Source organism: Lepidochelys olivacea (genome assembly GCF_965140295.1).
Source record: "Lepidochelys olivacea isolate rLepOli2 genome assembly, chromosome: 3".
NCBI lineage: Eukaryota > Metazoa > Chordata > Testudines > Cheloniidae > Lepidochelys > Lepidochelys olivacea.
The window spans coordinates 82,605,191-82,620,596 of NC_140413.1; the positions used below are offsets into that span (position 1 = coordinate 82,605,191).

The 15,406-nt window shown below is 39.4% G+C and overlaps 1 protein-coding gene across 2 annotated transcripts in view; it reads right to left on the minus strand.

Annotated features, from left to right (window-relative positions):
• PDSS2 (decaprenyl diphosphate synthase subunit 2) overlaps nt 1–15,406 on the minus strand; it is a 188,354-nt gene that overhangs the window by 3,460 nt on the left and 169,488 nt on the right. For both annotated transcript variants that reach the window (XM_084623905.1, XM_084623906.1), the window contains exon 7: nt 13,992–14,027. In XM_084623905.1, the coding sequence (XP_084480031.1) occupies nt 13,992–14,027 (36 nt within the window). The remainder of the gene's footprint in view (nt 1–13,991; nt 14,028–15,406) is intronic.

Sequence of the window (15,406 nt, forward strand, 5' to 3'; positions counted from 1 at the left end):
TGACCCAACCTATCAGCAGGTGTTAGAATTTGCATGAAGATGCTAAATCTGTTGACTTACTGAAGCTCATTAACACTACCCAGGATATTAGGGATGCAGAAGGAGATTGCTGGCAACAATGTACCAGAAAGAAGAAATCCTGGAAGGAAACTTTAGGAACAGTCAAGCTCAGCTTAGTTTGAGGATTACATTCTATTATTGGTTTTCAGGTACCAATAAAGCCAAACCCCAGAAAGGGGAAGAGTTTGGAAACTAACATAGGGTCTGCACATTGTTAAAGGCAGAGTGAGAACTCAACCCATTCAAAGGCATGCCATGTATAACTACTTACATGTATACAGCGCCTTGCAACCAAAAGAATCCCAAGCTTATTACAAACTACACACAAGAATTACCATACCAGATCAGACCCATCAACTACCAGATGCTTCAGAAGGTGCAAGAAACCCCAAATAGGGTAATAATGGCATAACCAGCTCATTGGGGAAGTTTCTTCTTAACCCCATCAGTTATTTGGCTCATGCCCTGAAAGATGAAGGCTTATACTTTTAAAAATTCTTAGTAATATTTTGTTATCCACATAAATGCTAATCTTTGGCCTCAACAGTATCTTGCGGCATGGAGTTCCAACTTCCTTTTATCAGTTTTAAATTTAATGTCTTTCAATTTCAATTTTGTATTATGGGAAAATAGGAGTTTCTGATATTATGAGACAGGATAAACAGAAGTGGCCAATTTTCCTTCTGTGTGCTATTCATTATTGTGTATGCTTTTATCATGGTCCCTCTCATTAATTTCCTCTTCAAACTAAAAATACAAATCTTGTAATCTTTCTTTATATGGAACTCTATTCATAGGATCACCTCACTCACCGCTGAAATACAGGAATCTTTACAGTGATACTCAACACTGTAAGAGCACACAGCACAACCAAACATCAAACTACAGAATAAGACTGGAAGTGAATATTGTATCCATTGCATTAAAACTACTGGGGAAACTTTAGATCTATAAAATGCGATTACCCAAACTGGATATTGCCCAACCTAATGCCCCTACTCTACTCTTCCAAGAGGTGCTACAAGATCTTTAAGATCACAAACAGAAGGGATCCCACCTTTAAATTTCAGCCAAAAGACAGTTCTGTGCTCCAGAACACCATGTTAGGATATTGGTTTAAAACAGATTTGAGGGAAAAAGTGCCACCCACTGAACTGCCAGAACTACTTTCTCAGCACCTTGGGTTTTCCCTAGAGGTACCCACATACTGACCAAGCTTGACTGCTTCATTTGTGATTTAATGAGCTCAAAAAGCCGCAGGTATTATTGCTGTAGGTGGCTATGTGTGTTTATTAAACAAAATAATTTTAAAAACCCTGCCTAAGTTAACTTATCCTCAATGTAGAACAAGGCATTGAGAATAAATAACCTTCAAAACTTCCTTCCTCCCTACTTTCCTCATAAGAGAGCCCCATTCGTTTACCTCTTCTATCTTCTGAACGGAGCAATACCCCATAGTCCCCTTTCTCCTGGCAGACCACCTGCCTTTCCACTTCCTGTTCAACTCACAGTGCCATCAGCTCTACCTTCCAACTAATCTCCACAACTGGACTCCATGCTAGTAAATCCTTTGCCCCCAGTCACCACTGTCAGTGCAATTCATATCCTATCCCCCTTTCAGCTCCTGGTTAAGAAACTAGAAGGAAAAGGAGATAGTTTGGAATGCAGGTTAAATGGATCAGGTTGGATTTCTGACAGTTGTCAGGCACGGAAGATTTGAAACTTGCTCCACCCAGAGTCATGATGTGCTCTACCTTCTACTGACCAGAAATCCTTCCCTCAACCCCTGGGAAATGATCCGAGTAGCTAGATTCCTAATGATAAAAGTTGTTCCTTATTGGAAAACTAGGATAGGATTTTGGTGAGGAAAAAGGATAGCCAGGTGTCATGAAGATATCTGTATGGACCAAAACAAGTATGTTTTGATTAACCATGGGCTTCACCTTACATTGCCTGCCAACTGTATTCTTATGAGCTAGCAAGATTTTGAAACTACAAGAATTCTGTACGTGAGTGGAATACATGTGAAATCCATGATACCAAGCAAACATTGTTATCAGTAGGTCATTCTGCATAGAAGATGGAATGCTACTCATTGCTACTTCCAATTTGTAGCATTAATTTTTTCAGCACTGGGGCACATTTAAAATTTAAGGGCTATTTAGTATTGGGATTAACAATGCCCACCTCTCTGCTGACTTGTCAGAAGTGTGCCAGTTCTGATGATCGTGGTCTCACATAGTAAGAAATAGACTTTGCAACTGGCAGTTCATTTCACATAGGGCACAAGCCACCTATCAGATGGCAACAACCTTTGCATATTTTCTTATTCAGCTGGATTTGAACCATTGATCTAGTGGTGAAAAGATCAATATTCCTCATTCCAGTCACTCAAGCCACTCAGTCCTCCCTGCAAAAATGTCTATTCAAGACAAAACTGGCATATGTAAAGTGAAATTTTAAAAAAGAGATTAGGAAAGCTGTCAGCCACAGCACAAAATGTAGGGGAAGTGGTGGGCCACCCAGAACAATTACGTTGGATTTCTCTTGGAAGGAACAGCTTATGCAAAAAGGCTACAAAAATAATTTTATTTAAAAATTTGCTGACACTGGAGAACCAGAAAATCATTTGCAGGAGAAAGGATTGTAAGTATTCCAGCCGGGGGGATGATCCAGAGCCTATCAAGTTTATTGAAAGATTTTCCCCTTAATTATTTCTTTTGTAATGTTTAGAAAGATCCTGTTTAAGTAAAGGGACAGGACGTCTACGAGAGCAGACTGCTGGTAAATATTCTGACCCACCCAGACTCATGTGGAGAAACAGACTTCTCCCAGGTTTGGGAGAAAGACTGTATGGAGATTTAAATATTTTATGCTTTTACTCTGAGTAACACTTTAAAGTGTAAAGTTCAAGAAAGAACTTTTGAATGAAATGAAATAGCTTTATGAAAATAAAACATTAAGACTCTAGCACTTTTTTTCTTGTCAAACTCGGTTAATTACGATCTCATGTATTTTCTGGGACAAGATGTCAGCAAACAAGTTCGGAGAAGATTTTGTGAATAATATCTAAGGAGAATGATCCTGTAGTTAAATTTCCTGTTCAGGTCTGAGATCCTCAAAGATTATGAGTTTCCTCTAATCCTGAACTGAGCCAATACATTCTGTTTGCTTCTGAGATGTATGGTACTCGCGGAAATAAAACAAACCTAAATTGATCAGTGGTCAAGTGACTAACTAATGCATTAAGTGTTTCCAATGTTCTTTGCTAGCTTTTCTAAATTTGTTTTCTCTCTTGTGGGAACATTCTGCCTAAATAAACAATGATAGTTAGATTGCTAAAATGTTACCTTGAAATGACACCTATACAGGTCACAGCTAATAGATGAATTTTCTATCCTGCCCTACTTTTGCTTTTCAAGCATCTTGGAACGTTTCAGCATTAACTGTTACATATTCGATCTGTTTTTTGTGGCTGGACACATGGTTAAGCTCTTCCTCTTCTTGCCTCCCCAAATGGGAGCTGGACAATCATTTATTTATTTTAAGTGCCACACTTCATAATGTATAAACTCCTATAATCCAAAACTTTCCTTTGCCTTTCCTGGTAGTATACAGAATAGGATGTCACTTGAATTGGAGGGGTAAGTGTAGTTTGCCCAGTATTTGCTAACATGCAACTTGTATTGCAGAACAAAATAAAAATAAATCTTTAACTAAAGTGATATAACTGAATCTTTAACTAAAGTGATATAATTCCGTGTACAAAAGTACATTAATAGAATGGTAAGTTTGAACAGTAGGGTGGTATTTCTTTTCCATTCATCTCATACTGAAATAAATGAGCTGTTTTTTCTGCAACTTCAGAAAAAAGTAACATATGGGCAGAGACTGAGTCTGGAAAATTTCAGACTCAACGAAGAAAGTTTTGAAAACATTTTAGCACCTGAAATAAAGTAGTAGTAGCTAGAATGAAATTTTGCTTTAGCAATCACTCCAGCTATAACATTGTTTCATCAGTATATTTTATTAACATGTACAGGAAATCATTTATCCATCTGCATTGACAAAGTGTGTATGTTCCTTAGAGGTTTCAGAAAACAACACACCAACAACTCTTCTTTGTGCCCTCCCTCTGATAGGCTAGCCTGATAGGCTTTGCTCAGTAGTTTTAACACTGGAGTGATTTTAAATCAGACACTAGGAAGTAAAGTATGTCTCTTTAAAAATCTATGTGACTTCATTTTATTGTACTTTTAACACAGTGCCACAAGTTGCTGTTAGTGGTGGTCTTATTATTCCATATCATTAACTCAACATTTATACTAACAGTCAGAGACTTGTTTGTGTCTTAATGAAGACAACATTAGGGTGGATTCTATCCTATCAAAGTCTCTGGCAAACACTTACTAGAGGCTGGCCTAGATAGATTAGATCGTTTTCTACCTTTCATTATGATCCAGTCAAGGGCTGGTATAGGAATAGGTATTTTTAAAAAAACCTAAAAAAGTCAAATAATTATAGTGTCCTGCATATAACACAAAGTTCAACAACTTAAAATATGACTGTAATCCTAATAAAGTAGGAAACCTCTTGTTTTGAATGGCTTTAGCATCCTCTTGCAATATTGCCAGCTTAATTTAATAGATCTCAAAGCCTGAAGGGACCATTCTGAACATCTAGTTTGACCTCCTGTGTAACACAGCCATAGAATCTCCCCCAAACTAATTCCTAGAGCATAGCTTTTACAAAAACATCCAATCCAAACTTCCTGTTCCTCTGCTTGGTTTAAATAGAAACAGGGAAGAAATCGGGACCCCTGGAGTTCCACCAGTCAGGTCCCAGAACTGGAGTCCTCGATCAATATTGAGCTTTTAGTTCTGGTGATTGTTAACAGGTCACTGGGTGACAGGTTGGAACTTACTGACTCCTAAGGATATCTCTACACAGCAACTAGACACCCATGGCTGGCCCATGCCAGCCAGCTCAGGCTCTCAGGGCTCAGGCTGCAGAGCTGTTTTATTGCTGTGTAGACTTCTGGGCTTGGGCTGGAGCCTGAGGTGGGAGCATCCCAGAGTTTGGGCTCCGGCCCAAGTCCAGAAATCTGTATAGCAATGAAACAGTCCTGCAGCCCAAGTTCGCTGGCCTGGACCGATCGGAGGTTTCTCTGCTGTGTAGACATACACTCTAAAAGCCAAGACCTGTGCCCTGACTACCATCCCTTAACTTTCTCTTTGTTAAGCTAAATAGATTGAGTTCCTTGAGTCTATCACTATCACTGTAAGGCAGGGATTGGCAACCTTTGGCCCATGGCCCGCCAGAGTAAGGCCCCTGGCGGGCCAGGCTGGTTTGTTTACCTGCTGCGTCTGCAGGTTTGGCCGATCGCAGCTCCCACTGGTCGCGGTTCGCCATTCCACGCCAATGGGAGCTGTGGGAAGCGGCGACCAGCACATCCCTCAGCCCGCGCTGCTTCCCACAGCCCGCCACATTGGTCTGGAACAGTGAACCGTGGCACGGGCTGAGGGATGTGCTGGCCACCGCTTCCCACAGCCCCCATTGGCCTGGAACAGCGAACTGTGGCCAGTGGAAGCTGCAATCGGCCGAACCTGCGGACGCACCAATCTATAATGAGTAGGGAAAAAAAAGCTGTGTGATCATGGGGGATTTCAATGTGAATGACATATGCTGGAGGTCTCATGCTGTCAGTACTAAAACATCCTTGGAATTTCTAAACATTATACATGACAATTTCCTAACTCAAGAATCATCGCAGCCAACAACCGGGAGTTCACTATTAGACCTTGTCCTAACAGATTAAGAGGAACTGATCACAGAACTAAAAATTAATGGTATTTTACATACAAGTGATCATGACTTTATTGCATTTATAATGTGCAAACAGAATAAAGTCCAGACCAGTAATATGTATACTTGGTGCTTTACTAGAGCCAATTTCAAAAACAATTCTCAAATCAAATCAGCCTGGAGAAAGAATTTAAACAGAAAAATGTGAATGATAATTGGCAATCTTTTAAGAACAACTTACTAGATGCACAAAAAGCCACAATCAAAAAAGAAGGCCGTACTGGTTAGAAAACTGAACTGGTTCAGAGGGGAAGTGAAGGCAGATATAAAAAATAAAATATATATATACATACCTATATATACAAAATACACATATACATACACACAACAAATGGAAGAAAGGTGAAGCTGATAGTACTGAATACATATTCAGAAGTTAGGAATTCTAGAAAATTGCTAAGAGAAGCACAGGGGTGCAAGGAGAAATCTATGGCCAGAGGGATAGCTCTGTGGTTTGAGCATTGGCCTGCTAAACTCAAGCTTGTGAGTTCAATCCTTGAGTGGGCCATTTAGGGATCTGGGGCAAAAATTGGGGATTGGTCCTGCTTTCTGAGCAGGGGTTGGACTAGATGATCTCCTGAGGTCCCTTCCAACCCTGATATTCTATGAAAAGAAAGCAGGGCTAATGAGAATAAGGAGGAGTCTTTAAAATATATTAGGAGCAAAAAGAATCCTAACAACGGTATTGGTCCCTTACTATGTGGAAATGGTAGAATTATGAATACTAATGAAGAAAACATAGAAGTTTTCAGTAAATATTTCTGTCCAATATTTAAGGAAAACACAGATGATATAGTCTCATTATACAGTGTTAATACTCTTTTCATTCATCTAGTATCTCAGGAGAATGTTAAACAGAAACCACTAGAATTAGCCATTTTTATAGCTGAAGGTCCAGATAACTTACATTCAAGAGTTTTAGAAGAGCTGGCTGAGGAGCTCACTGGACCATTAATATTGATTTTTAATAAAAGTCTAGGAGCACTGGGAAACTTCCAGAACACTGGATGACTATTAATATGCCAATTTTTCAGAAGGGTAAATGGGATGACCCAAGTCATTATAGGCATGTCAGTCTGACATCGACACTGGGCAAGATAATGGAATGGCTGATACAGGACTCAAAGAATTAAAGAAGGGCAATGTGATTAATGCAAATCAACATAGATTTATGGAAAATAGAGCCTGTCAAACCAACTTGAAACTGGTTTTTGATGAGCTTACAAGTTTGATGGATAGAGGTAATAGTGTTAACAGAATATACTTAAAATCTTGTGAGACTTTGATTTGGTACCATACCATATTTTGATTAACATGGCACACACTAAATTGATTAAAAATTGGCTACCTGTTAGATCTCAAAATATAATTGTAAATGGGGAACCATCACTGAGTGGGTATATTTCCACTCTCGTCCTGTAGGGATAAGTTATTGGCCCTATGCCATTTAACATATTTATTAATGACCTGGAAGAAAATATAAAATCAGTACTGATAAAGTTTGCAGATGACATGAAAACTGGGAGAGTGCTAAATAATGAAGAGGACAGGTCACTGATTCAGAGTGATATGGATGACTTGGTAGACTGGGTGCACACAAACAATATGCCTTTTACTATGGCTAAATGTGAATGTATACATATAGGAACAAAGAACATGTGCCAGACCTACACAATGAGGGATTCTATCCTGGGAATTATAGGCCTGAATATCAATGACTCTGAAAAAGATTTGGGGGTTGTGATAGATAATCATCTGAACATGAGCTCACAGTGTAACTCTCTGATAATTTCATATCATTCTAGTTTTTTAATTAAAATGTCATGCAGTGCAAAGTCAAATGCCTTACAGAAGTCTAAGTATATCACATAACACTATTACCTTTATTGATCAAACTTGTAATTTCACCAAAAACAGATAATATATTAGTTTGACAGGATCTACTTTCCATAAACCCATGTTGATTGCATTAATTATATCATCCTCCTTTTGATTATTTATTGAGTCCCATATCAGCCACTTCATTATCTTGCCTGGGATCAATATCAGACTGACAGGCCTATAATTGCTTGGGTCATCCCATTGATGTTTTTTTTTAAATATTGGCACATTAGTTTTCTTCCAGTCTTCTAGAACTTCTTTGATGTTCCAAGACTTATTGAAAAACAACATTAATGGTCCAGTGAGTTCCTCAGCCAGCTCTTTTAAAACTCTTGGATACAAGTTAACTGGACCTGCTGATTTAAAATGTCTAGCATTTAAATATTAGATATTTAAAATATCTGCATTCAAAAGGAGTTCTTTTTTGGATTTACACATTATTTGATTACAGAATCACCAAAGGAATTAGTAGCAGTGGCTACACCGATCCTGCTGAGACAAAGTTTAATGAAAAAATACTATAGGTCATAAGCTACTGATATGAATTAGAATCCTCCATCCTTTCCACTTCACTGCTTTTTTGGGAGCAAATCAGTAAATAGGATGTACTGTAGTCCCATGGACTGAACTATGATGATTCTTTGGTACTTAATAAAGTGGAACACTATAGGACTATTGTTACGTGCAGCATGAGATTGTGAAACTGTTCCGTGACAGTGCTGTGGTACATTAATGCACCGACGATGGTGATCAATTCTGAATTTTGGGGAGGGGGGTTACTACTGACAGGACTAAGCTCATTATATTATTGTTATTATTTATTATTTGCATGACAGTTGGGTATCTTCAAGAACCCTTATTTCCTTAAATGTCACCTTTCTCCACCTTTTCTTTGGCTCTTTCCCCCTCACATCTTAAGCCAGTATATTAGTCTCATGCAGTGCAAGAGCTGCTGGGTACATCATTTCTCAGGTGACCTATTTCCAGTACAGGTACAAAATCTGTTTCCCATGTTAACATCCTATAAGTACATTGCTTCATACACAAAGCAATAAATTCACAGAATATATCAACACTGTGTGACATGCCATATTTCCCATGCCAGTTTGAAAGAAAGCAATCTGCAGCAGAGCAAATGAATAAGATCACATGTCAAAATTTAAAAAAAGCCCTACTCTGCTTAATTCCATCCTTTCAAGAAATGGCATCAAGGAAAATGCCCATTCCTTTCTGTAATACCATCATAATTGGTGGAAAAATTCATAAGGTAAATGGATGCACTCTGGTCCAGTAGATAGGCCAGAGAACTCCGAGATAGGGGTCTAGAGTTCTACTCCTTGCTTGGCCACTAAACTGTTGTATGACATCAGACAAGTAACTTCCACTGTCTGTGCTCTGGTTGCCCTACTTTGTCTGTCTAGTCTATTTAGACTAAATTATTCGGGGCAGGAACTCTCTCTTAAAAGGTATTTGTACATTGCCTCTAGGAGATACTGTAATACAAATAATAAATAAATAATTAAACAGGGAAGCTTTGTTTTGGTAGAACTGTATTACTTACTGTGCATGTTAAGAAAAAGGTAAAGCAGATAAAGGTGATTCTGGTAAATGAGATGTTTTGTCATAATAAAGAGAGAGAAATGAGGGTGAGACTAAAGGATTTTCCCCAGATTCACTGATCTGCTGTCTCCAGCAGTGACACAAGTGGCACCCGCCTCAGTCTTACTACTTTTTTGTGCGACTTGAGGCACTTAATACTAAAACAGAGGTAGAACTACTTTTTCATCTCAGGAAGAGACTTTCATACAATATGATGGTGGATCAATAATTTGTCTGGATGTGGTAGTGATGGTGTAGTTAAAAAAAAAAAGAACAGGGCATTCAGAGACTGATTAACAGCTTAGTGAGAAAAGGCTTTTTGGAATATCAAAGTCCTTGTGATAGTAAGATTGATATATTGGAAAAAACAGACTAAAAATTCTGCAGAATGAAATGAAGCCATTGGAATGGAAAACTAAGACCCAATTAAATTAATGAAAAGTATTTCCTCTTCATGTCAGAGCCCCAACTACATTTACTAGTGTCTCTGATGCATCACATGGACATTCTTCTTTGGTCAGTACAGACTTAGGGCTACAACTTTAAAACACTGTGCATCAAATGTGTAAATCAAAGTGCAGACAGAGACTCAAGAATAAAAAGGTACTGGAGGCTGTTTTATGCCATGCAAAAATAAACTCTATGCCTCAAAGCAGGCAGGGGGATGGATGGATCTCATTCTTACCTTCATTCATTATTTTTAATTGAAAATTGTATGAATATGTAAAATACACTTGAGAAGATCAACTAAGCAAACACAATTACATATATCCATAATATGTGTGTATAAATTAAAGCAGAATGGATTTTATTAATTTAGTTAAAAAACAAATAGGCTATTTCAATGTACTAAAATGGAAAATAATTGTATAGAAATTAAAATGGTATGCTTTTTTGATGTACTGTGGCCAGGGTTAGCAATCCTAACCTTAATAGAAGAACTATGGAGAAGAGAAACAAACATAATTAAAGGTATGGCAGAACTTTCAGTATGATGAGATTTCAGAAGCTAGGATTATCTGAACTTTGAAAGAAGAAAGATGAGAGGGATCTTGACTGAGGTAGAAGAAGCTTGAATGATGCGGCAAAAAATGCCTAGTCCTTCTTTTTATCATGTCAAATAGTATGAAAACAAAAGACAGGTTATTGAACTGATGGGCAATAAGGAAATATTTCTTGGCACTGTAAATAATACCAAGGAAATACGGAACTATTACGTGGTACTGTAAATAGTGAACTTTGAAATTCACTCTCATTCAGGTAAAATTAGAGTAATTGGGTACATCTACACAGCAATAAAAGTTCAATGTGACATGGATATGCCTGGCCCGAGTCAATTGACTCAGGCTCATGGAGTTCAGGCGTGCAGGGATAAAAGGTGCAGTGTAGACATTCAGGCTTGGGCTAGAGCCTGGGTTCTGAAACCCTGCAAGTATGGAGTGTCTCAGAGCCAGGTCTCCAGCCTGAGCCCAAATGTCTACACTACAATTTTTAGCCCTGCAGCCTGAGACCTGTGAGCCTGAGTCAATTGACCTGGGCTCTGAGACTCAGTGCTGTGGGTTTTTTATTGCACTGTAGATGTACCCATTAAGTCAAATACTTCAGCTAGATTTTCCAAAATTATAGGGTAATTTCATTGTCACAATCAAATTGATGACATCTGCAGCTAAGCAAGCCACATTAACACAAGGCTAATCAAATCTCATGCCACCAGGTTAAACCCAAGCACGTGAAGGGTAAAGGAATTCCCTTTCCCACTCAAATGAACATTACAAGTTGGCTAGGTGTATTATGGATTTTTCACCATCCTCTGAAGGAACAGATATTTGGAACTGCTGAGAACAATGTGGGAATACATAGACAAAGCCATATGATCCAGCACAGCAAATTTTATGTTAATCCTCTTATTTTACAGCTACAAAAATACTGTTGTGACAATAGAATAGAAGTGCAACAAGTCAAGAAAAAAGCCACAGAGTTTTTATAAGAATAAGTAGTCATCACAGAAGTTTCTCAGAGATGGACAGTTGAAGAAAAATTCATTTTGGTTCTTCTAAAAAATTAACAGGATTTGAGAAAGTCACATCACATGAAACGAGGTTTTGTCTGCTGTGGGAAAAATATCTACTGTAGTCCTATAAAAAGGATGATTATCTGAAGTAACAGTAAACTCAACTACAGAAATAATCTATAACTTGTTAGAATAGACACACATTTATAGAGTTTTTCGCACGGAACACTAGTCTACATATTAATTTTCCTTTAGATACATACTATACTGGCAGGATGAGATATAGAGCCTTTCATCTCTAGGACACTGTGACCAAAAGTTATTATCCGAGATCTCTTCGGTAATAGATGTGAAAGTGGTGTCAGTCCACTTCCTAGCTGATGGTTTCCACATTGCAGCTAACAACTATATTGGAGCATCCACAGAGTAGTCAAAGACTGAATAGGGATGGAAATTCAACTATCCTTACATTCCTTTATGTGGTGCCTCCAGTACACAGAGATGAAATACAACAGAAGAAAACAAAAAATTAAATCCATGAAAATAGATTTTAGAAATTCTAAACAAGGACCACAAATAGGGGGAAAAAAATAGGGTGACTGGCTTTATTTACAACTAGAAACTTGAGTGAAAGACTGTCAGCATGCATATTAATGTGAAGATTTCCCTATTACTAGAGATACCCTGTGGACCTCAATTTTAGCTCATGCAATGAAAGGGAAGGTTTCTGGTTTCCGTGTTCAGTTCACAAAAAAGCTGTAATGCGGAGGTGTGTAGGAAGCAGCTACCAGGAGAGGGAAGACTCCCTTTTATGTACGACATGGGGATGAGGTGGGAGGCAGAAAGGTAAGAGTGCATAACATCACTGTAAAGATGTCATGGTCAGCAGTGCTGGATTAAAGAATTTTGGACCCTGTGCACTATAGAAATTGCTCCTCCCCACAATTCACTCAAATTTGGCTTGGCTGCTCCACCGTCATGACAGAGGGGCAGTCAGGCCAAAATTGAGTGGTGCTACAACCCTGCTCTAGCTCTGCTCCAGCCCGCTGCCAGCCTTGCATGGCATAAACATGGGCTGCTCAGCAAAGTGCTCCTGCTTCAAATATTTCCCACCTCACACCCAGACACCTGAATGTTCCTACTACTCCACATATACCGCAACAACCCGAGGCGCTGAGTTTCTAATGTGCTGGGGGCTGCTCCCCCTGGCTCCACCCTAGGCGCTGCTCCCACTCTACCTCTTCATCCAAGACCCCACCCTGGCTCCGCCTCTTCCTGTCCTGTTCTGCCCCCTCCCCTGAGTACACCCAGCCCTTGCTCCTCCCCTCTCCCCCCAGCACCCTCTGCACACCACAGAACAGCTGATCGCGACAGGCGGGAGGTGCTGGGGGAGGGGGCAGAAGGCGCTGCTGGGGGGTGCTAAGCACCCACCATTTTTTTTCAGCACCCACTGAGTCAGTGCCTATGCAACAACCCTCCACCACCCCCCCACTTACCCTGACAGCCCCCCCCACATCCCAGTAGCCCTGACATACAACTTGTTCACCTCAGCTCCACTATCCACAGCCCCCGCAAAAGGCCCCATCATAATTTAGTCCACCACCTCGAACACCTCCCACTCACCCTCAACACCTCACTCTGCAGTCCCCCAACACTATCCGCATAGCCCACCAACAACAACAACTTACCACCAGCCCCGCACCCCCCGGACCATCCTGAAAACTCATTGCCCCCCCCCCCCAGCACTTCCCTCCCATTCCAGGTGGCTCCTCCCATTCCTAGCTCCATTCACTCCCATAGCCCGCCCGGTACTTTCATGGTGTGGGTCAAATTTGAGTGAGTGATGTTGCCAGGCCACAACACCACTCACTGAAATTTGGCCCATCTGCTCCCATATCATGAAAGAGGGACAGCCCAGCCCAGCTCTGAATTGTGCTGTGACCCCGCCCTCCAGGTTGCAATGCCACTTACTCAAATTTGGCCCCTCCACCTCTCTGTCATGAAAACTTGGCATATTGGGTCTCAGGATGACCCACCCAAATCCAGTGGTTGGGTCCACCCCGGAGATGGGACCCTGTGCAGGTGCACTGAGTGCACATTGGTTAATCTGGACGTGATGATTAGGAGGCAGCCTGAGAATGATTAGCTTAATGAAATACAGAGAACACAAAAGCAACAAACTCTTTAGAAGAGAAAATATTTAAAATGTTTAAAGTCTGAGGAGGCAAGAGGGATAATGAAAGTAACAATAGTAGTAAAATGGCCAATTTTGATACTTAGTGTTTAGTTTAATACAATTGGTTCCCTATATCAAGTAGTCCATCTGGAACATCATAGGCATAACCATCTGGCACTATCATTGTCAGGACACAGGAGTAGACTGATCAATGATCTAACCTGGCATGACAGTTCCTATGTGATGGGACCATCCTAATTGGCTACTCTTTGTTATAGAAAGTTAAAATGTCTCAGATAAATCTTTGACTAGAATGAAAAAAGCTTATCTGGAATATAAAACTTAAAAATGAAAGCATTAAATTTAAAATAAGATGTAGCCTTAATGTAATTTACTCACCTTAGTAAAGTCCATTAGATTCCCTTTATTTTGTGCCTTAAACATAAAAAGAAAGATTAAACATAAAATGTCATCTGTTACAGACTATTGTTATTTTTCTAGACCTTCTGCTTCTCTGTAAGAAGCAAGAATGAAATATGTAGCAAGCTATACATTACAATTAATATTTTAAAATTAACTAATTTCCTTAAGATTCTGAATTTTAAAAAAACAAATGAATATTTACTAGCTGAATGCCTCATTACAACATGGAAAGAGATTTCAATGGACACAGGCACATCTTTGGATATCTACAACGTTCAAAAGTTCTATCTAGATTAGACTACAGTTGATTCTTCAATTAAAAACATTTTAGACACAAGTTACAACTTCCTCCAAAAGCTTGCTGCTCGTATGGATTGAAAAAACCAGAGATCCAGACTATACAGTGTACTTCTGCCCAACAATAAAGGGATCAGAGTTATAAACAAAATCAATAATAGGTTTTTTTTTGTTTGTTTGTTTTTTAAAATAACTAACCCCATCCAGCTTGCATGTACACAGAGGGAAAAAGTCTAGACTCGGTCATTTTAAAGAGATAATGTCAAAGACAATGTCAAAGCTGGTAGACCTAAAATTAGACCTCACAGCTGTGTTTTGGCTTGGAACCATGCATATACACAGTGTCATCCCGTTGCTCATTTTCTGTGCTGTACTTAAAAGTAATCAGGTATCAAAATATAAAAGAATATTTTCTAACATGTTCCAGAGAAAAAAGAAAAGAAGTACTTGTGACACCTTAGAGACTAACAAATTTATTTGAGCATAAGCTTTCATGAGCTACAGCTCACTTCATCGGATGCATGCAGTGGAAAATACAGTGGGGAGATTTTATATACACAGAGAACATGAAACAATGGGTGTTACCATACACACTGTAATGAGAGTGATCAGGTAAGGTGAGCTTTACCAGCAGGAGAGCGGAGGGGAAAAAAACTTTTGTAGTGATAATCAAGGTGGGCCATTTCCAGCAGTTGACAAGAACGTCTGAGGAACAGTAGTGGAGGAAAATAAACATGGGGAAATAGTTTTACTTTGTGTAATGACCCATCCACTCCCAGTCTTTATTCAAGCCTAAGTTAATGGTGTCCTGTAGCAAATTAATTCCAATTCAGCAGTCTCTCGTTGAAGTCGGTTTTTGAAGTTTTTTTGTTGAAGAATTGCTACTTTTAGGTCTGTAATCGAGTGACCAGAGAAACTGAAGTGTTCTCCGACTGGTATTTGAATGTTATAATTCTTGATGTCTGATTTGTGTCCATTTATTCTTTTACATAGAGACTGTCCAGTTTGGCCAATGTACATGGCAGAGGGGCATTGCTGGCACATGATGGCATATATCACATTGGTTGACGTGCAGGTGAACGAGCCTCTGATAG